This window comes from Notechis scutatus, chromosome Z, assembly GCF_049901735.1.
Source record: "Notechis scutatus isolate UNSWTSFEM ecotype Mainland chromosome Z, rNotScu1.2, whole genome shotgun sequence".
NCBI classification, from domain to species: Eukaryota; Metazoa; Chordata; class Lepidosauria; order Squamata; family Elapidae; genus Notechis; species Notechis scutatus.
Window position 1 is genome coordinate 31,862,237 of NC_142025.1, and position 21,990 is coordinate 31,884,226.

General features: G+C 34.2%; 1 protein-coding gene across 1 annotated transcript in view; it reads left to right on the forward strand.

Annotated features, from left to right (window-relative positions):
* JAZF1 (JAZF zinc finger 1) overlaps positions 1–21,990 on the forward strand; it is a 138,630-nt gene that overhangs the window by 62,876 nt on the left and 53,764 nt on the right. The window contains exon 2 of the mRNA XM_026673605.2: positions 17,971–18,043. Coding sequence (XP_026529390.2) covers positions 17,971–18,043 — 73 coding nt within the window. The remainder of the gene's footprint in view (positions 1–17,970; positions 18,044–21,990) is intronic.

The window sequence follows — 21,990 nt, forward strand, 5'->3', positions numbered from 1 at the left end:
GCTTGTGGTATTTCTCTTCATATGTATGTTTTTAATATTATTATTTAACAGTGTGTTGGTAAGACTTTTCTATAAAGCTAGTTTTCATTGTTTCTGCACAGCATGTGTTTTTACTTAGAAGCAAATCTCTTTCAATTCGGTGTGACTTAACTTCAAAGTAAATGTACATATGACAACAGGAAAAATTGGGTAGAGAAAACAAAAAGCATCACAAACTTTATTCACCACACCTATGCAAAAAGTAAGAAGGAGAAATGAATAGATGAATGAGTAAATGCATCCATTTGCAGACAATAAAGGGGAAAAAATGTTCTGGAGCTTTTGTCTCATTCATAAGATTTATTTTGCCTTAAATAAATGTTCAGGGAAGTTTTATTTTAATAGCATAGGCTATTAACAGGTGTGAAGAGAAAGTTGCTGCCCTCATAAAATTCCAAATTTATGTTAAAAGAATTTTTTTTTTTACTAGGCCAATTAAAATTCATGAAATAGTAAAAACCAGCTTTATGCAAATGCTTGCATGGTACTTGATAAAGCTTAAACAGTAAGAGGGAAATCAAAAGAGAAAGAGGAAATACAGCCCACATATTGATCTGTGATGTATATTCCTGTAATTCCTGTCATATTATATGACAAATTATTAACACATAGATCTGTTTACTTCACTATATAAAAAGTGGAAGATATACTGCATTAAGATCTCTTATTGGCTTATCCATTGCACTAGCAACTATGTTATTATGTTGTCCCAAGTACATAGTTCTTTTAAAAGGATTAGATAGCATCTAATCCAACTGTCCATAATTATGTATTTTAATCTTTGGAAAACATGCCTCATTGGGAAAAGTTTAAGACCATATTCAAATACTGTACTATGCCATACCTTGATGAATATGGCTTGTTAAACAAAACTACAATTAGCTGGGCTTGATTCCTACAACATCCGAACAGCAAATCAAGGAAACTATTGTTTTAGTGCAATGTAAGAAAACAATTATAGTCTATGTTTAGATAATTCACTATAGCCTTCTCATAGTGATTTTTTTAAATCAAATAATTGTAATTCAGTATTAATTGCAAATATTTCATTTTAAAAATTAACTTCAGTATTTTTCTGGCATACTGTCCCTAGTATTAACTTATAATTAATAAACAACCTATAAAGTCCCAAATAGTTTGAATTCCAGTTCTGATAAGTACTGATTATTAACTATACATGTTGTGATTAATAATGTTTTAATTAGATCTGGAACACTATAGTCTGTTCAGTTCCAAATGCAATCTCTATTTCTCTGAATATATATAATTAATTTTTTTCTAGGCATAGCATGTCTGTAAAAAGAAAATTGTTTTGAATTTAAAGCAACCATCTCCAAATGGAAAAAAAAAAACCTTTCCCTGTGTTGTTTTGACATGCAATGCCCTTTTTAGTGCCACCCCAAGGGGAGGAGTTGACAAAAGTTTATGTCCAGGATGTTTGAGTCTTCTCAGATATCTTCTCAGCCCTTATTCTGACCCGCACATTATACAGCTATTTGCAATAGCTTCCCTAGAAAATCAATGGAGAAGCCTCCAGGGATGCATGGTTCTTGGAGTACATTCTTGCTTTTTAAAATTTTCAATGTGGCACATTTAATAAAATTATTTTTAATAACTATATTACTTAATTTTATTATAGTACAAATCATGTTCTTCAAGTTCCAATAACTTGTTATTTCTCAAAATCACCTACTCTTTCATCCATACTAAACATGCTGTGAAATGTGGTTTCTAATATGATAGCCCTAACCATCCTTTCTTTAGTATTTTGCATCAATTTATATTTAACTGTCAGTTTCTTGCCTTGTCAGACAAATAACAAATATGTTATTTGTAAATAGTACATCAGTCATCAGTATAAGTATGTCTGAACTAGAAATAACATTCTAGATAAACCATCACTATGGAAGAAGTTAAATGAGTTAAAAAACAACTTAGATGGGGAAAATGTAATTGTCATTGTTAGGAAGAATTTCTGTCACTATCTTAATTACATTTTTCCCCATCTAAGCATATTTTTTAACTTCATTCCATACTTCATCATAGATCCTTGTACTTACAACTCTCATAAAAACCCCACGATCACATGATTGAGATTGGTGCTCTTTGCAAGCAGTGGGCACTTAGGGTTGTTGTTGCATCCCAGAGTTACATTATTTGTATGCTTCACAGCCAGCTTTTAACAAGCAAAGTCAATGAAAAAAGCTGACAGTCAAACCTACAATCACATGACTTTGCGCTTAACAACTCCAAATGATTTGCTTAATATCTGAGTGAAAGTGAGATAGTAGGTCTGCCCTGGAGCTTAGCAACAGAGTTGCAAATCCCAATTGGGGTTGTTAAGTGAGAATTACCTATACCAATTTCTTCTACATGATAATATTTTAACAATATTCCCAGGGTCAATGCTTAAACAGACGAAATGTACAGAACAAAGCTAAATAATATATGGTAATATTTGATTATAAGCATATATCTATTTTATTTCTTTGTGCTATGTATCTACTTGCCTTCAGTCTTCACTAGATATTAACAAAGCCAAACTGCATTTTAAATTGTGAGTAACAAAATCATACAATTAGTATTAAATATTTATTTTATTTATTTATTTATTTGATTTGATTTGCCAATTGTTTACAAGATATAAGTGTATACATAGTTGTGAATACATGAAATGGGTACATATAAGAAAAATAAAAGAAGAATAAGAGAAACAATAGGACAGGGACGGTAGGCACGTTGGTGCGCTTATGCATGCCCCCTACAGACCTCTTAGGAAAGGGGTGAGGTCAATAGTAGACAGTCTAAGGTTAAAGTTTTTGGGGTTTGGGGAAGAAACTACAGTCGGGTAGAGTATTCCAGACATTGACCACTCTATTGCTGAAGTCGTATTTCCTGCAATCAAGTTTGGTGCGGTTAACTTTGAGTTTGTATCTATTGTGTGCTCTTGTGTTGTTATGGTTGAAGCTGAAGTATTCACTGACAGGTAGGACATTGCAATGTATGATTTTATATACCATGCTTAAATCAGACCGAAGACGGCGTAATTCAAGGTTTTCTAGTTCTAGAATTTCAAGTAATAATAAGCTATTGTGTAAACAGAGAGAGAGACACACACACACACAAACAGCATTTAATCGTTCCTAATAAATGAATTTAATTTTGCTGCTTTGTCCCATTTTTAAAGAAATATATGAAATGATATCAATGGAGATTTTAATTTCAATAACTGGCAGTTATTTCAGTATATAGCAGTTTTAAATTACTTCACATCATCATACAATCTCATTTTGTAACAAACACATTTAGGCTTTTTGTCAGGAAATAATGATTCTTTGTATGATCTGTTATCATTTCCTGTTTTAGGAATTCCTGTTCTAGAGATGCTCACTGGCCCTAGTTTTCTCTACTCTGTGTCTCTGATGCCAGGTATCTGAGCAAGTTTGTACCATATTTTAATATATCTTACAAGAAACAGATGTGTTTGGGAGATGAATTTATAAATTATTAAATTGAATGAATAGATGAAGTACAGCATTGGTGCTAATGCTTTGTAATATTTTTATTTTTGTTTTTATAAATTACCATATTAAACTGTTAGTATTGCCAGCTACTTGAAAATTTCTGTACATGTATATTTAGAAGTAAGTGCTTTGGCTTTCTAAAAAACCCTGGCTAATGTTTTTAGGATTTGGCTCTAGTTGAAAAACATCATAGAATCATTTGTATCAGTTACTAACCAGCTGGTGTTTTTTTAAAAAAATTTGTAAGAAAAGAAAATCCATGTTTGCTGTAGAAAATTAGGTGATGTTACTTAAACCCATTTCAAAAATTAAAAAAGTCATACCTGGATTATTGCAATGCGCTATACATGGGGCTAACAGCATTCAGAAGCTACAACTGGGACAGAGTGTGGTGGTGTGGGCAGTCTTTGAGGGTCCTATAGTGGCTCACATTACACTGCTGTTCCATGAACTGCACTGTCTGCCGGTTTGCTTCCTGATGCAATTCAAGGAGTGAATTGGCTTTAAAGCCCTGCATGGCATGGGTCCAGATTATTTGAAAAACTGTCTCACCCCAGTGGGACAGACCTGGTCCACGCTTGCAAGCAGAGGCAGTATGCTGTGCATCCTATTGGTCAAGGATTTCTGGCTGGCAGGGTCCAGGAGAAGAATCTTGTCTACTGTGGCTCCAACCCTTTGGAACATCTTGCTCCCCAGGGTAAGATCTGCTCCCACCCTTCTGACCTTCTGTAAAGGCCTGAAGACCTGGTTCTGCTAATTGTCCTGGGACCCCAATGGGGGAGTATCATGCCAGAGGTGGTTGATGGACCAATAGCAGATCCCAGCTCCCGTCCTGCACATCCTGCTTCCTCCCATCCCCTCCCTTTTAATTTGGTTTTACTCCTTTTAATGTTGTAAACCACCTATAATTCTGTGGGGTAAAATGAATTAATAATTAGTCAATCAATCATCAATGATTATTGGTGCAAACACGAACACAGGTGTTTTTTCCTGTATAAGCATTGCATATACCCGACCCATTAGAGCAGGGAGGCAGGGAATGTTGTGGGTCCCATCCCTGAGGGAGATACACCTGATGGGACCCAGAAGAAAGGCCTTCTCCATAGTGGCTCCCTCTCTCTGGAATATAATTCCCCCAGAGATTAGAATGGTCCCCACTCTAGCACTCTTTCAGAAGGCACTGAAGACCTAGTTTTGCTAGCAAGCCCGGGGAAGCCAGAGCGGGATGGAGCCCATCAAATGGCTACTGGGATCTGCTGTCGTCTGGGGGGGTGGGAGTTGGGGGTGATTTTTTCCCCCAGATTTTGTACTTTATAGTTTTTATTGTTTTTTTATTTTTATTTTTGTTTTAAATGTGGTTTTACATTGTGTAAGCAGCCTCGAGTCACCATGGGCAAATAGGCGGCAATATAAATTAAATAAATAAATATGGAGAAATTTAAAAATTGTTCTGTCTCAGGACTTTATAATTCCCTGTATAGATACAGTGGCAGCTAAGCTCTTCAAAACAGGACTTTATGGCCTTAGTTTGGAGAGCTGTTCTCTCAGGGTAGTTATGTGTCTGATGAATGGGTGGATGATTGACACTGGCATCTTCTGAGTGGAAGGATGACAGGCTATAAAATTACTTACTGTGATTTAAAGTTCTGCGAAAAATAGCACAGATATAAGATTAAATGGTGTTGCTCATATCTGACATTCCAGTAAGCCTTTAATGTGCTGCTCTCTCATTTCAGGAGAAGGTAGCAAAGCAACATTACTGTCGGCAAAACCATCAGAAATACAGTATTATCTGTTGATTCATTTCACAACTATGTAACATGGAGAAAAAATGCAAGATAACAGATACCTTGGGATATCAGAAAATAATTTGTTTGAATTATACTCAGAGTACATTTTACTCCGTATTTCAGGCATGATTGCATATAAAGTGTTATTTCCATCATGTCTATAAAGCTTTTCTGGTAGCTGATCCATATATCATCCTCTAAAATGTAGTTATTTCTAGGTACTTTGTGATACTTTTTAGAAAAGCTTTCCTTATCTTGATGCTATTGGCGTTAGTTCCAGGATTCCTAAATTTGCTGGGAATTCTGGAGCTGCAATCTCAATGTATTTGGGCAGCAGCGCACTACAGAAGGCTGGATCAGAATATCTAAACCTAGTGGATCAAACTTTTCTAATATGTCTTCATATTGATTAGGTAAGGAATCCTATAAAACAGGAATACAAATGTGAAAGTCCTGCATCTCTGTTGTGTTAGTATTATAATTAAATGCTGAATCAAATAGCAAACAAACTATAAATAAATGCAGTAGCAGCTATTAAAAAAAAAAAAAGCAATAACAATGTAGTATAACTAGCACAAAGCCAGCTAGCTCTCTTGGACACCTAGGGCAACTAGGACTTTTTATGAAATGTTTTTATTTAAAGTAGTAGCTATGAAACAGTTTTCAATAACCTATACATACATATACATTGATGTTTCAGTATATTAAAAGTTTTTTGATATATTTGATAATCCCACCATAACCACCCACCCCACAAATCAGTGAAAAATGCAAAATTCAAATATCCTGAAATTTTGCTTATTTTGCCTATTTAAGACATAACACTTTCTTAATGCACTGCTTAAGCATTTTCATTGTTATAATAATGACTATTATTATAAATTCAATTGTAAGCCAATAAAGGCTGCTGCCATATTATAGCACTCTTTTTATATAATAGTCAGAGATTGTCCTCAGACAATCTTATTTTGGAGTGTTTGTCACACATAAACACATAAACATTCTGTAAATACATATAAAAAAACTTAAAGTACACCTGCGTAACATACCATATTAAGAGAAAACCCAATGCTCCAAGTACATTTTGTGCCAAGCAGAATAAAAGGTGACTATGATGGAAATATGCAGAAGTCAAAGCAGTTTGACAACATTATGTCATCAATTATGATGGTCAAGTGCAGGAGGTTAACTCTTACCTTGTTACTTTTTATCCTTCTCTTTTGAAAACACTGTGGCTTGACCTATTCAAATCTCATTGCTGTTGGGGCCTAAAATATATCCAGATGTTTCTCAGTATATACCTACTAGGTAAACTTCAATTTAGTATTTACCTTAGCTAAAGTCATAAAATAGATTGTTACAGATAATAGAGAAAAATGTACCATATTTTTAACTTATCTATTTCATTTGGCATTATTGAACCAAAGCTCCATACCAGTTTATGAATATTATATCTGCAAATAAAAATGCTTGGATTCTATGAATAATATAGTGGCTAGGTTACATATAAGCAGAACTAAACCACATTAATGTGGCATAAACTAATAATTGTGATTGAATGGTAATGTTTTGTATAGAATCATCTTTTTTCATTGTATCCACGCTGAGCTTCAGAAAAAAATCATTTGATCATTTTTCAGTTTTTCTACAGTCATACTTTTTAGAATTTTTCCAAAGCTACTTGTAGACACATATTCATGTTGTATATTTTCAATCTATACATTTTGGCATTTATGAAAAAATGTCAAAACATATTCACAATGGAAGACTTGGCTTTTTCTACATGACAATATGTTGAAATTGGACATGAGTATATAAGTAACCGTATTTGCAAGTGGCGGCATACCACCCTTTTCACTGTTTGGTCTTACAACATCTGGATGCACAGAAGTCTGCTGGTGGTAAAAAATAATTCCATTGTTTATCATGACATCAGGATGCAAATATGAAGAGTCATCATATCTATATTTTGCTGTCATGACTAATGGCAATAACCTACATTTATGGATCCATTAGATGAGATTTCTTTGTTCTTATCACTTTTTATTCTTTACTGAATTTTGTATCATGTTGCTTATTCTAAAATGGGAGCATGTTATATGTATGTATGCATGCATGCATGCATCCTTTTATATAAGCAAACTTCAGCCTGACCTCTTCACTGAATCTATAGTACAAGAAAATTTAGTTCATACATTTGACTAGCCCATAATATCATTTGTTTGGTTTGGGCTAGCATGTTGTGTGGTTTGTTCTCCTTGATTTATGATTTATTATATGATCTGATGCTAAAGAAATAAAGACATGCAGTCTAATGAGCTAATCTTCTGGAAAAAAGATTAACTTAGGTAATTTATATAGTTCATATTCAGCTTAAAAATAGATATAGCCATACTTTTAAATTAATGTAGGAAGAAATGGCTGCTTTCTTTTAACAACAGAAAAGTTGTTATGAAAGTTATTGGAAAGTTGTTTTAAGATTTAAGATGTTAGGCAGTGAATACGTGACAAAACAAAAGTCTAAAATGTATTATATCTTTGGTTTACAGCTGAATGCAATAACACTCATTACTTACCTAGATATATTCCTAACAAACAGTACTTACCTTATTATTTTATGTTAGCAGATGATTAACTTGAGCTTACATTGCTTTACCTCATCAAAGCATCCCACATCTCTTTTGTTTTCAGAAAGTCCATAATTGGAAGTGGTTTGGCAGAAGTTTTTAAACTCTTATTTTGGCAGTCTATGCTGTAAATTAATTTCAGTTTATAATTTTTTATGTGTGTCATTTTTGAATTTGTTTGTAATTCTTTAAAATATTATAGGCCTTAACACTGACTCAGTGATGAATTCAACCAGAAGCTGAACAATTATACAATTGTAATGGTAGTTCTTATAACGTTAAAAAAAAATGTAATTATTTTTTTAATCATCTTGATGTTACTGTGCTATTGGGCAAATAAATATGTCTCTATATTTGTTTTACTGATCAAAGGACTTCCATGAAGATATTCTACGTTGTTAATAATCAATTTCAACGTTATCTTCCATATTATATTCAGTGTTATATAATTACTTGTAATGTAATTTACTTCACAAACTGTACCAAAATATACTGTGAATGTACATAATAAATTAGTTGTGCTTTTGTTACCTTTTGAGGTATAAGTTATAATCTTATCATCCAAAGGCTGTTACGACCATGCAAAACTCATGGATTGCTTGGTTTCATTTGAGAACATATACTTTTTAAGTCTAAATACTGAAAAATCCAGAGGAAACTACTTTCAAACAATATGGGTGCAATGTTTTATGAAGTCTTACACTCTGTGAAATAGCTCTTTTGAATAATGTGCTTAAGTTAAAAGTTTGGCTTTCTTATAGAAAATAAAAGCTTCTGATGACAATATGATACTCCACATAAACTTAATGTTCCCAACCGGGGTGCGAGATGATATTCTAGGATGTGCAAAAACTTGGGTTTAGAATTTTCAAAATTATAGTGTATATGTATAATTATATGAATATAATTTTTATTTTTAAGGGGTGCAAGAATATATCAGAAGAGTTCTAGAGGTTCATGGTATAGAAAAAGTTGGGAACCCCTTTATGTCATAAAAAAAAGACTAGCAACTGGTGTTTGATTTGATTTGATTTATTTGATTTGTCAATCGCTTACAAGATAATAGGTATAAGTAAAAACATAATTATGAATACATGAAATGGATACATATAAGAAAAATACAAGAAGCAATAGGACAGGGACAGTAGGCACATTGGTGCGCTTATGCACGTCCCCTACAGACCTCTTAGGAAAGGGGTGAGGTCAATAGTAGACAGTCTAAGGTTAAAGTTTTTGGGGTTTGGGGAAGAAACTACAGAGTCAAGTAGAATATTCCAGACATTGACCACTCTGTTGCTGAAGTCGTATTTCCTGCAATCAAGTCTGGTGCGGTTAACCTTGAGTTTGTATCTACTGTGTGCTCTTGTATTGTTATGGTTGAAGCTGAAGTATTCATTGACAGGTAGGAGGACATTGCAATGTATGATTTTATATACTATACTTAGATTGGACCGAAGGTGGCATAGTTCTAGGTTTTCTAGGTCTAGAATTTCAAGTCTGGTGGAATAAGGTATTCTGCAATGAGTAGAGGAGTATAGAACTCTTCTTGTGAAATATTTCTGGACTTTCTCAACTGTGTTAATATCAGATACATAATGTGGGTTCCAGACTGATGAGCTGTATTTGAGCATTGGTCAAGTAAATGTTTTGTATGCTCCAGTTATTAGTGTGATATTACCAGAGAAAAGCTACATAGGATTAGGTTAATATCTCTTAATGCCTTTTTGGCTATGTAGTTACAGTGAGCTCTAGCACTTAGATCATTAGAGATGAGTATTCCAAGGTCCTTGACAGAGTTTGGATCATCAACAAGGTCTTGACTATTCAGCCTGTATTTTATTTTCTTATATATTTTTTGCCATTATGTAGGACAGAGCATTTATTTGTTGAGATTTGAAGTTGCCATTTGTTTGACCATTCTGACACAGTTGAGGTCTTTTTGAAGGGTAGCAGTATAGTCTGTGGTGTTGAATAGCTTTACATCATCAGTGAAGAGAACGCAGTTGCTCTTGATATGATCACAGAGGTCATTTATGTAGAGTATGAAGAGAGTTGGTCCTAGAACACTGCCTTGGGGGACATCACTGTTGACAGGTACAGAATTTTATAGGACAATCCCAATTTTGACCATTTGTTGTCTGTTTGACAGGAATGCTTCTATCCAGTTATGCAGGTGTCCAGAGATACCATAAGATTTTAGTTTTAGGAGTAGTTTGTTGTGTACCACTGAATCAAAGGCTTTACAGAAGTCTATGTAAATTGCGTCTATTGCTTTGCCCTGATCGAGTTGTGTAGTCCATATGTTTTTGCAGTGTAAGAGTTGCAGATTACAGGATAGTTTCAGCAACGCAGGGTCAATTCAGCTAAAGTTTTAATTTACATAAGTAAATATAGGATTCACTATTACAGGGTACTTCTAAACACTTCCCAGGATTCCTACACCTTCTGATTGTTTGGTTTTTGATAAAACACACCCAACATAGTGATCATAATACTATCTGTATTGTTTCTTTTTATACTTCTCCCTAAATACCAAACATGTTGGTATATATTTTTTCTGCAAGATAATTCAATTTTGAATGCATGTGATGAAGTCAACTATACTCCAGGAAAATTTAAGATAACATTGTTACCCAATGTAACCTAATTAAATTTAGTGGGATTTAATCTTACTGTGAATTTATATTGAACTGAAACATTAGAAAAGCTGTAGAAGAAATGACAGTAAGTGCAACTGCCAATATATACTTTAATGCTGAAATAATGATAGGTTACTATTACAAATCTATATTGTAAAACATAATTTCAGGAAAAATTGCCATGTGGGTAAATTGTATGTTTTTGTGTGGGTAATAAATGATATTTCTATTTTCTATGTTGTAGAATTGCTGACCACAAGATGTCAGTATAGGATCAGCACCAGTTAATGCTGGTTTGAAGAACAAGTTGCTTTGATTTAGTCTATCATGTATATGTACATGTATATGTATTTATAAATACAAGTATTTTCCATTCCTTGTTTTTCACTAAATGCAATTGCTTTTTTCCTGTATTTAATGAAGAGCATAAAAATAATAATAAATAGAAAAATAGGGAGATAAACTTCTGCGATGAAACAGCGGCTGTATTATTTCAGATCTCATGTTTAAGAGAATCACATTTTTAAATTGTATTATATGTGGAAGGCTGCTACAAATAGAACAATAGAAAACTGTTAAAATACAATCACTTCCTCCTAATTTAAAAGTTCTTTATAGCAAGACCATTTTGATTAATATTGTGCTGAAATTTGCTTTGCAAAATTGTTTTGTTTTCCTATTTTCCTTTCAAACATTGAAAATTTCTTTTGCATTTCTTTGAGTTTCCTTTATTTCTAGATGTCATAAAACATGGGTGTCAAACTCGTGCATCACGTTGCCATCACATGATGCATTGTGACTTTTTTTCTGTTTGTGGGGATGGAATGTGACGTATCCAGCCTGCATGCCACCAGTTGTCATCCCTGTCATAGAAGCTATTACTGCTGTGGTTTCCTCATACTTATCTTTTTGAATACTTTTCTGACTGTCCCATATTTCCTAGTCTGGAAATACCTTGTAGGGAAAAAATCTCTTTCAATATATGATTTTGGGATTTAATTTCAGGGCATCTTCCAGCTATTGAAGAAACAGTTGTATAGTGAAAGATAGGATAGTATCTATATTAATAAATGCAATAGCATGACCCTCTAGCCATAAGAATTTCATAGAAAATGTGTTCTATGTGAGGCTGCCCTTTAAAAGCAATTTCCTTTTGGCAGCCTGCATAATTTTGTGCAAGTCTAGATTCACACACATGTCATCTCTCCTATGGAAGCTGCATTGGCTGTCAATTTGCTTCTGGATTCAATACAGGAGGCTGATCAATAATAATAATAATAAACAGGATAATTGTTATAATGATGTCACAGAATTCCTGAATTTACTGTGCAACAAAAAAATTACATTTTCCTTCTAGCACTTGTCAAATATAATGAAAGAAATTTGCCTTTACAAAGTCTTCCTAAGATAATCTTTTCCTTCCCTCACTCTCTCCATTCTTCCTTCTCTCTTTCTCTCATATGGCCAACCAACCTTTAAAGCCTTCCAGTATATGGCTTGGGATCAGATTATTTGGAGGACCATCTTTTTCCCCAGTTACCTATATCCCCAACTCACCACTGTGGGAACCATAGTATCTTAAGGATCCCCTCTCTTACGGAGGTCCATCTAGACTTTTGAAGAAGGAGAAGAAGAAGGGCCTTCTCTGTTGTTGCTCTTTCACAACAGGGAACAACATCCCCATGGAAATAAGATTGGCCCCTATCTTGATATCCTTTGAAAAGGCTGTGAAGACATGGTTTTGCCAATAGATATGGGATCCCGAGCGTGATCATCAACTGGTTTGTTTGTTGTTATCTGGGAGGGAGGGATTTATATTTTTTTGTATTTGGAGTTTTATCTGTGTAAAAATTACCATTTGTGAGCTAGTTGGCCACATGAGAGAGAGAAAGAGACAGAGAGAGTGAGCAGGAGAAGAGTCTCCTTGGAAGACTTTGCAAAGGCAAGTTTCCTTTCATTATATTTGACAAGTGCTAGTAGGAAAATGTCATTATTTTTTTCTGCATAGTATTTTGTCTTATTCAGAAATTTAAGAATATCTGTGACATTATCATAATCGTTATCCATTATGCAGTCAGCCAGATGTCTAGACTGGGCTGGTCATTTCTGGAATTTTTGTCTACCTATCGAGTCATTACCCGAACCTGGGATAGACAAATTGGATATTTGACGGTGTTACAGATGGAACCTTTTCCAAGTAAAGCTGCCTTTTGCAATTCACTGATTTCAAATTTGTCAATGCTTATGGCGTTCAAGTGGTGCTCCAGTTGTTTTCAGATTGCACCCAAAGCACCTATTACAATTGGTACTACTACCCTTGCTTGCCTTTGCCACAGTCATTCTATTTCTATTTATACATCTTTTTTACTTCGTTAGTTTCTCCAGTTCTTTCTCTTCTATTCTGCTGCCTCCAGGTACTGCCACATCTACTATCCAGACTTTTTTGTCTTTCTGATCAACAACTGTTCAGTCCGGGTTGTTGTTGTTGTTGATTTGATTTGCAAGGCTGCCTATCTCAGTGACTCTGGATGATTCAAAACAAGTAAAATAAAAATAAAAACAACTTAACCCCAATATGCAAACATATAAACACAATCCATAATTAATTGGATTACATCATGATCAGCTGCAGAATCTATCCTTATAACAATACACCATTATAAATGTTCTGCTTTTAGATTTAGAATCACTCAGGGGCAGGTTAACTAAAAAACACACTAAAAAGATACCATTTTCCTCTAGTGGGCACCAGGCAAGTTTTCTGAGGAAGCTGCATGTTTTATCATGAAGTTTAAATATGAACCAGCAGCAGATCTGCGTTGTTCTGCAACGCAGCTGACACAGTTCTTCTGAGAACATAAAATAAAGCTGGAGAGCTGTGTAGGCAAAACCATGAAGCAATTCACCTTCGCCAGGTAGTGAAGAAATTTGCATGGCCTTCAGTTGGCCAGAAGATAGGTGAGTTCATTCTCATGTGATCAGTCTTGGAGAAGGATGCAGGCAGTTTATAGAGAGGAACCTCCTACATTCTCCTACAGGAGAAATATTCCTTGAAGCAAAGTTAATTAAACCATTTAAATCTCTTTTTATTATTTATTGATGGATTGATTCAATTTATTTGCTGCTCAGTTCAGGTGACTGAATCTTACAATGTGGTTCAGGTTATCTTACATCCTGATAACATGAACATTTAAAAATTATAAAAATGAACTACAATTACAAAAAAAATGAACTTTAGAGGGAAGACATGGTGATGCCTTCTCTGGTAGTGAACCAGCCACCTCCAGCCCACAGTTTCTCCTTCAGGTTTTAAAGACTTTCCTGGAGGCTAAAAGAGAGGGGTGGATTTTACCTTCTGTGACAGAAAATACTCTTCTCCTGGATCCCACCAACTGAAATTCCTTGGCTGTTGGGATCCGCAGTAGGCCCCTTCTGCCAGCACGAGTGCTCACCAAACCAGTTTTTACAGAAAAGTCATAAAATGGGGCAAAACTCACTTAATAATGGTCTTACTTATGCTAAGTTTAGGGCTACTTGTATCTCATATAAGTGCATTTAGGCTATTCTCAGTTAATTATAATAACTAACTAAGAAAAGCTGAAGGACTGGATTTAAAGTTTTTATACATTTATTTTAAGCTATTTATTAAGTCAGTTTGTATCTAGTATGAAAGAGTTTCCAGTAATTGACTTCTTCCTTCTACTGTGATAACTTATTGAAAGTTGAAGAAACAGAGACCAGACATGGCATTCAACACATATCTGGTAGTTATTGTGAAAACGTAGTGCAAAAATGTGATAGAGAATCCAGAGAAAGGGGCATGTGTGAATAAGTGTAAAAGGATAAACCCAGGAAGAATGGATGGTAACATAGTCCATAACAGAGAAAACCTAGTGAAATGGGAGCAGAAATATGTACTTGGCATTCTGACCAGCCATCTGTTATGGGGGAGGAGAGCCAGGATATAAGCAAGGATGTCAACAAGAGAAAAGGCAGGAAATGCCTTGGAAGCACCTAATGTGGAGCTCTTAATAATGCTGGTATTTCCCATAGACAGTCATTTGCTGGTAATCCTTCGTGGCTCATCAACTCATTGGGAATTGAATGTATTAGATATTGTCTCATTTCTAATCCATTTACTCAAAGAGGAAAAAAGGCTGAATAATTTTATGAATAATCGTTTTTGCCTTTTTCATTTTCATCTTTAGTTGGACACCTTAATGATCTTAATATTTTTAAAGAAGCAGTCACTACAGTTTTAATATAAATTCCATGCCTGCATTATATTTCGAATCAAATAGTATGGCAATGATATAATGACCACAAAAAGGGGAGGTAGAAGTTTTCATTTAGTTTATTGATTTAATCATGTAATGCTTCTTTTAGACCTGTCGGAATTCTCCCTTTGGAAGAAAAAATACTTAATGGCGCCTCCAAGATCATGTTGCCAAAATTTATCAGTAAATTATTAATTCATTTAACTGCATGATGATATTTTCTTCTTTTTGTTTACAGTTGTGTTTGTTAAAACTATCCTACAAGCCCTTAAAATTTATATCCTGGGTGAAAACAGATGTGGGGGGGGGACTATATTCTTTCTTTTACTCTGTAGTAAAATGTAATTAAATCAAAAGCAGCTTACTCTGTAGTAAGCTGCTTTTGATTTAATTACATTTTGAACATAATAGGTCACTTATCCCTGAAATAATAAATTAAGTCTGAAAAATATTTGAGAAAGATTTGTTGCAATTTGTCAAAATATAGAATAATCAAACTATATTTGATGAAAGATGTTTAATAAGTAAGTATCCTACTTATACAATCATAAATTTGCAAATTTTCTCATTTTGTCAGTTAATAATGGACTGTCTTCCATTGGAATAGAACAGTCTTAAAGCAGAGATTATCAATCTTGCGCTCAGATATTTTTGGCTTATAAAAGTTGGTTGTCCTTTGCTACCAGCCCACTTGGATAATGAAAACAGAAGTAAAGAATATTTGGAGAGGACTTTGAGCTTAAAGTATTTGTGTGCAACTTCTTAGCCCTATAACTCTGTGAAGAGTTTCTAACATGACTCATGAAAATCCTTAATATAGCTCACACAGTTCATGTTGAGATCCAACAAATGAAAAACAGCAGGATGACATACTTGCTCAAAACAAATTTGCTAAAACAAATATCCTTTTTTATTTAAATCACTTCATGTCATTACCAATAAGTTCATAATTTTGATGACCCATTGTTTGTCAATTAAGATTATATGTACAGTATATAATGGTCCAATTCAGTACAAATCACATTTATATCTTCAAATACTCTGCTTTGAATTTGTGTTGCAAAATGATAAAACACGCCCACAACTTTTTGCGTTTATTATAATAATTATTCTTTCAGAATGGAAAATCAATTTTGGAGATAAATGTTTCTCTCTTTGTTTTCCCTTTCCAAATGGGAATGTGCCATTAGGCCACATGTTAATTTCTGTAGTCACACATATATGTGCATACTTTAATTTAGATTTAGATAATAATTTACAGATAATCTTTTGGAGCTGAAAAGAATTTAAAAAGTAATAATATTGCAAGTAAAGAGGCATTTTTTCTTGGGACATGTTTTAAATTAAACTATTCAATCTCATTAACTGAAGCAGATGTTATTAATTAAAAATAGAATCAATTTGTTCATTAGTGGGACAGATAATGCAATTCTATCTGCATTCCTATAAAGACTCCGAAGTCTCTTACTTTCATTGAACTAAGAGGTTTTCCAGTATTCCCAAAAAATCACACATTCTATAGATAGCCAAACTAAAAAATTCTTCAGTGGAATCAGATGTGCAATTTTTCAATAATATAGAAATGCATTTTGTAATATATTGAAACAGTATGGTGCAACTTTTCGCTTTTTTGTTTGTTTTGGCCATATAGCTACTTTTAAGAAGTGTTGATGATACTGTGCTTTTTCCATTCATTATTTAAAATTATATGGCTTTTTCTGCAGCTTGCAAACTTTTGACACTTGAAATTGTCATGGAATTTTCATACTGAGGAGAAATGACCAAACTTTATTCAATTATCATTGGGTCTGTGCTTTGCAAGAAAGAAGGGCCCTGTACAATAAGAAAGCATAAATCTTTATAAAATTTGGGGTTAAGGAGCAGAAAAACTTAAGGATCTGATTTATGGGGATATTTTTGAGCAAGTAAGATAAGTGTTTAAACAAAAAGAAAATATATTTGAAAAGTAAAGCTGCTAAGAATTTCATAGTTAAGAGAATAAATGTTAAGATGAGCTCACACGCTTGATTGGGATGGAATAGTTGTGGTTTCTCAGTTCCTGCTTCCTTGATGATAAGATCAAAAGACTATTTTGGCAACAGAAACATACCATGTATGAGCTGTGCATTACCCTGGGACCAATGGTGGGTACTGGTTTAACAATTGTCTTAACAACTGGTTTGGCGAGCACGTGTTTTGTACGTGCGCACCTAAGGCATTTGCGCACAGCATTGAAAATGGAGCATTTAGAAGCTCAGCTGCTTACCTTCCAAGTCAGCAATTGTAAGCAGAAGGATGGGAGGGGGAATCAGCTGTGCCATGCAATTGAGATAAGCTAAAAAGCAGGAAATAAAGGAGAGGAGAGGACAGGGATGAGTGGGTGGGTGAGACCAGCTGATCGTTGGAACTACTGGTTCACGTGAACCGGTCCGAACCGGCAACAGCCCACCACTGCCTGGGACTGGTCTAGTTTACATATACAAATGTGGTGGTGGTGGGGAACAAATATATCAGAGGGAAATGAGGAGTTTGTACTGGAGAGGAGGAGAGGAGGAGGAAAGGAAAAGAAAATTAAAAGGAGGGGGGAGTTTGGAAAATAATTTGTAGCTTTATTTCATTATTATTTTCCATCACATCATTATTGCAGTTTATGTTGCATGTTTATAATAAAGAAACATTTTATTATTTTAAAATGTTCCTTAGAAGTAATACACTATTGCAAATTCTTAACACCATCAGAAGTAATAGTGCTATATTAAGAGTCAAACATCTTAAATAATTGTAAATAACAATTATTAACTTTTATCTGATGTAACATTGTAATAAGCAAATCTCTTTCAGTAACATCTGCTAATAGAAAAAATAGTCACTGCTATGTTTTGCATTCTTGACACTCACTCCCTTTCATTGCTAATGAAGGTTATCTAAGTATATGGGATACCTCACATAAATGTGAAACACATTTGTATCTTTATCCGCACTGCATATGAGTTGAGAAAAGAGGTTTCAAGTGTGCTTAATCTGCATGATGTAAGTCAACAAACCCTAATCTGTTTGTATACTTTGAATTCCAGATACGGACCCACGTGTATTAGAAAAACAAGAATTACAACAACCCACATATGTTGCTCTCAGTTACATTAATAGGTAAGCTGTTCTATGTATAAATTAAAATATATCTATGTTTTTATAATGTCTGTTTGTTAAAGGACTAGTTGCAATAAATTTCAAATGGGACAGGAATATAAACAATTCTGCTAAAGTCTATAATTCTGGAGCTGCATAAATGTAGCTTCTTTCAAACATAGTATAGTAAATTCCAAATTTGGATGGGATTTTATTGCATTAAAATGGGTATGCTGAGTTTATTAAAATACATTAATTTCAGAAAAAAAATGAAGTATTTTAGCTGGGAATTCTGACAAAAGGATCAGAAATGGCCCTCATGACTTACAAATAAGGGTCGATTGATTCTATTATTAGATAGTTTTTGTGCTATAGCTTTTTTGTATTAACACAAATTAATATTAATTAAGCAATTAGACATGGGTGTCCTGGAGGGAGGGGATTAAAAAAAGTCCATATGGTCACCACAATATTAAAATAAAAAGATTTTATTAAAATAAAAAGGTTTTGATTGCATGGCAGTGGTGGTCCCTGTCTTGACTGTTTTTGACACACTCATCCATGAACACTATTGATAGTGGTCCATTTAGAATATCCTTTTTGACCTAAACTTCCTGTCCATTTGTACAATATTTGTAATATTCTAAAAGATATTCAGTAAAAAATTATCTGGCTTTGATTCAAAGAAATAGGAAGGAAAATGCTTCGGTATCATTATTCCATTGCAGAATGTTAGAAGACTTCTTGCATTTGAAGCATTAAAAGACTTTTTTTTTTTTTAAAAAAAAAGGCTCTGTTTGATCAGGTGCTGTCATGTTATCACTTGTATCTATATTCAAATAAATATAAATGAAAAGGATGGAATTAAATGATAATGAAATGTTAAAATAGTAGGCTGCCAACTAATTTAAGGCATATGGTGAAGCATGCAGAACAAATTCCGTGACCTTTCCCAGTAATATAATGTGATTGGTACCATTTTTAATCATAGCTGTACACTGTAAAGCGTGTCATTCATAGTATTATAATTGGATATTCTTATTTACAAAGTTTGGTTCATTTCATATCACTATTTGCATCTTATTGTCTTTCCTGTTATTAGAAATTAGTATGTTCCCACTTTTTAAATAAATAAAATCAATATATTTTCCTTTCTACATATACTTTCTTTAATAAATGATTATTTATTGTTTCAGAAGGATAACAGGTCATTTGTGGTTTTCTATGCAAAAATAAAATTAGAGCTATTAAGATTAGATCTCTGTGTATATCTAGTGTATGCCTGAATGTATGATATGAGTGAACAACTAACAATGTTATGTTTTTATCTACCTAATCATATCTTCACTTCCTATCACAAAATTATTCTAGAGAAAGAACAAGAGAATTATTAGAATTTATTGTGGAAGAAATAAATACAGAATTCAAAATTTCAACATTTCTACCAAATGTTCTTATGTATGTTTTATTCTGATTTTTTTTTCCTGAGCATGGTTGGCATTTTTTGGCTTTTTAAGGCCAATGCTTGAAATATAAGCCCACTCTTCATGTATAAGATTAATCCATATTTTTCTTTTTATGAAGAATGCTGCCATTCTGAAGGCAGGTAAGTTTTTACATGTAACATATCTGAGTAATTTTTGTGGCATTTGCCTCCTATGTAAAAAGTTTTTGCTGAGCAGGTCTGAGAAATAAGGAATAGCACATTTTAACAAAAGTAAAATGCTTTCAGTTGTGGTACTGCACCCAACATGTTTTTATGCATAGCCATCTAACTTCAGTTGACAAAAATAATGCAAAGTATATACTTTATCAGAAAGAGAAAATTGCTGTGAAATAGCTACCAATAGAAGGCTTGTTTTTTTGCAAAATAGCCAGTGGTTTAGCAAATCAAAATACCTATAGTACTATTTCTACGTTATATGTATATTGTTGCATATTCTTCCAAATTTCTGTAAAATAGCTATTAGAATTAAAATCTCTTCAGAATGAAATTTATTGGGCATTTGTATAATTAAAGTTGATTGATTCAACAAAACTGGTATACATTATTGTTGTGGCCCCGATTCCCGAGCCTATGCTGTCAGAGGAAGAAGACCTCGAAGATGAGGAGGAGGAACTGGGAATGCCTTCCTCCCCAGGACCTTCCTCTCCGGCAATGCCTTCCTCCCTGATAATGCCTCAGGTTTCATCAGACAACTGAGAGGAACAGCTTGAGATTAATCAGGAGGAAGGCATATCAGAGCAGCCCCTGACAGGGAGTAAAGAGGAAGAGTGTTGGCTTGATCCTAAGCAGCGTCGTAGGGAGAAACGTGAGCAGCAACATAGGAGGCGTGGGAGGGTCAGAGAGTGAGCTGAGTCATTGAGCCACACCCCACAGGGGATAAAAGTGGGTGTGTTTTCGGCTGGAACTTTGTACGGGACAAAGTTTAATCTTACTACAGATTTTCTTCATGAATGATTTTTGTGGACTGCCTTGTAATTTTCTGTGAGTAGATTTTATTTGTTATCAGTTCGGACTTGGCAGGCAGAAGGTGTTGGAATGCCAAGGATATTATCAGTTCCAAAGAATTAACTCTGTGAAGTCTGAGCCAGCTTGCCTACCCGTGTTTGTGTGAGTTTGTATTCTTTCATCTTTTGGGAAAGAAGAAAAGTGAGACAGAACACATTATATTTATAATTCTGATCTTATCATTCTTACAAATGAGGCTAAAATAAGGTCTTATAAACCTCAAAATAATAATCTAAGTAAATACCACAGTGAATAAATCCTCCATCTTAGAAAAGTAGAACGCATGGGTGAATCCTTAATTTCTTTTCATTTTCAATATGTTTGCATACTTACAATTTTAAAAATTTTAAAAATATTTTTTATTACAATTAAATAGTTTTAACTGTATGCTGCCTAGATCACTGTGAATGAGATGGGCAATCTCCAAATTAGTCAGATGGGTGGGTGGGTTAATGGGTAGGTAGATAGGTAGGTCAATAGATTAGATAGATAGGTAGATAGCTAGGTAGGTAGATAGGTAGGTAGGTAGATAAAGAGATAGATATTAAGTTGCATTCTTCAATGTCTGCCAAATGGAATACATCTTGGTGTAGAACAGTGTGGTATTTTGAATTAAAGGGAATACAATTTTTTTGTGATTATAATATCCATGAGACAAGAAGTTCCTTGACTGTATTGTTTTGCACTGCATTCAGAACAGACAAGTGCTGTCCAATTGGTGCAGATCCTAATAATATATACATTGATTACCAAATGATGATTTAAAAAATGTAAGTTTGGTTAAGCATTCATTCTGTGTATTAGAGCAAGGGTCCCCAACCACCGGTCCACGGACTGGTACCAATCGGTGGAACAAGTCCTACCGGGCCGCTGGTTTGCTGGGTGCTGCCATCTTGTTTTGATGAAAAAGTGCTTCCGGTGAGCTTTTCCGGGTAGAAAGCTCACCGGAAGCACTTTTTCATCAAAACAAGATGGCGGCGCCCAGCTGATGTCGGTACCAGGCCGCGCCATAAAAAAGATTGGGGATACCGGGCCGCAGCATAAAAAAGGTTGGGGATCACTGTATTAGAGGACAGGCAATGACAAAAGACAGGTAAAATTGTATCATATGTTTGCACAGGACAGTTTTTTGTTTTTTTTTACTATTTTCTAGTTTTGGGAATGGATTGGAAGGTTTCCTTGCTGCTGTTCATTTAAAACTCATAATAATCATTTTTGTTTATTTCCTGTCTCAAAATGGCAAAAAGTATTGATTTTTAGCAATGAAAGTCAGCAATTGCTCATGGGACTCAATAAAGGATTACATGTAGCCGGGGCCTCAGTTTCTAGTAAATTTCATAGGCCAACATCATACACATAAAGAGGGGAAATCTAAATTTAGTCATACTTAGAGCTATTGAAACAAATATAAGTTAAGTAAGTCATGCATGAAATTATGATTTCTCTGTATTGGGAA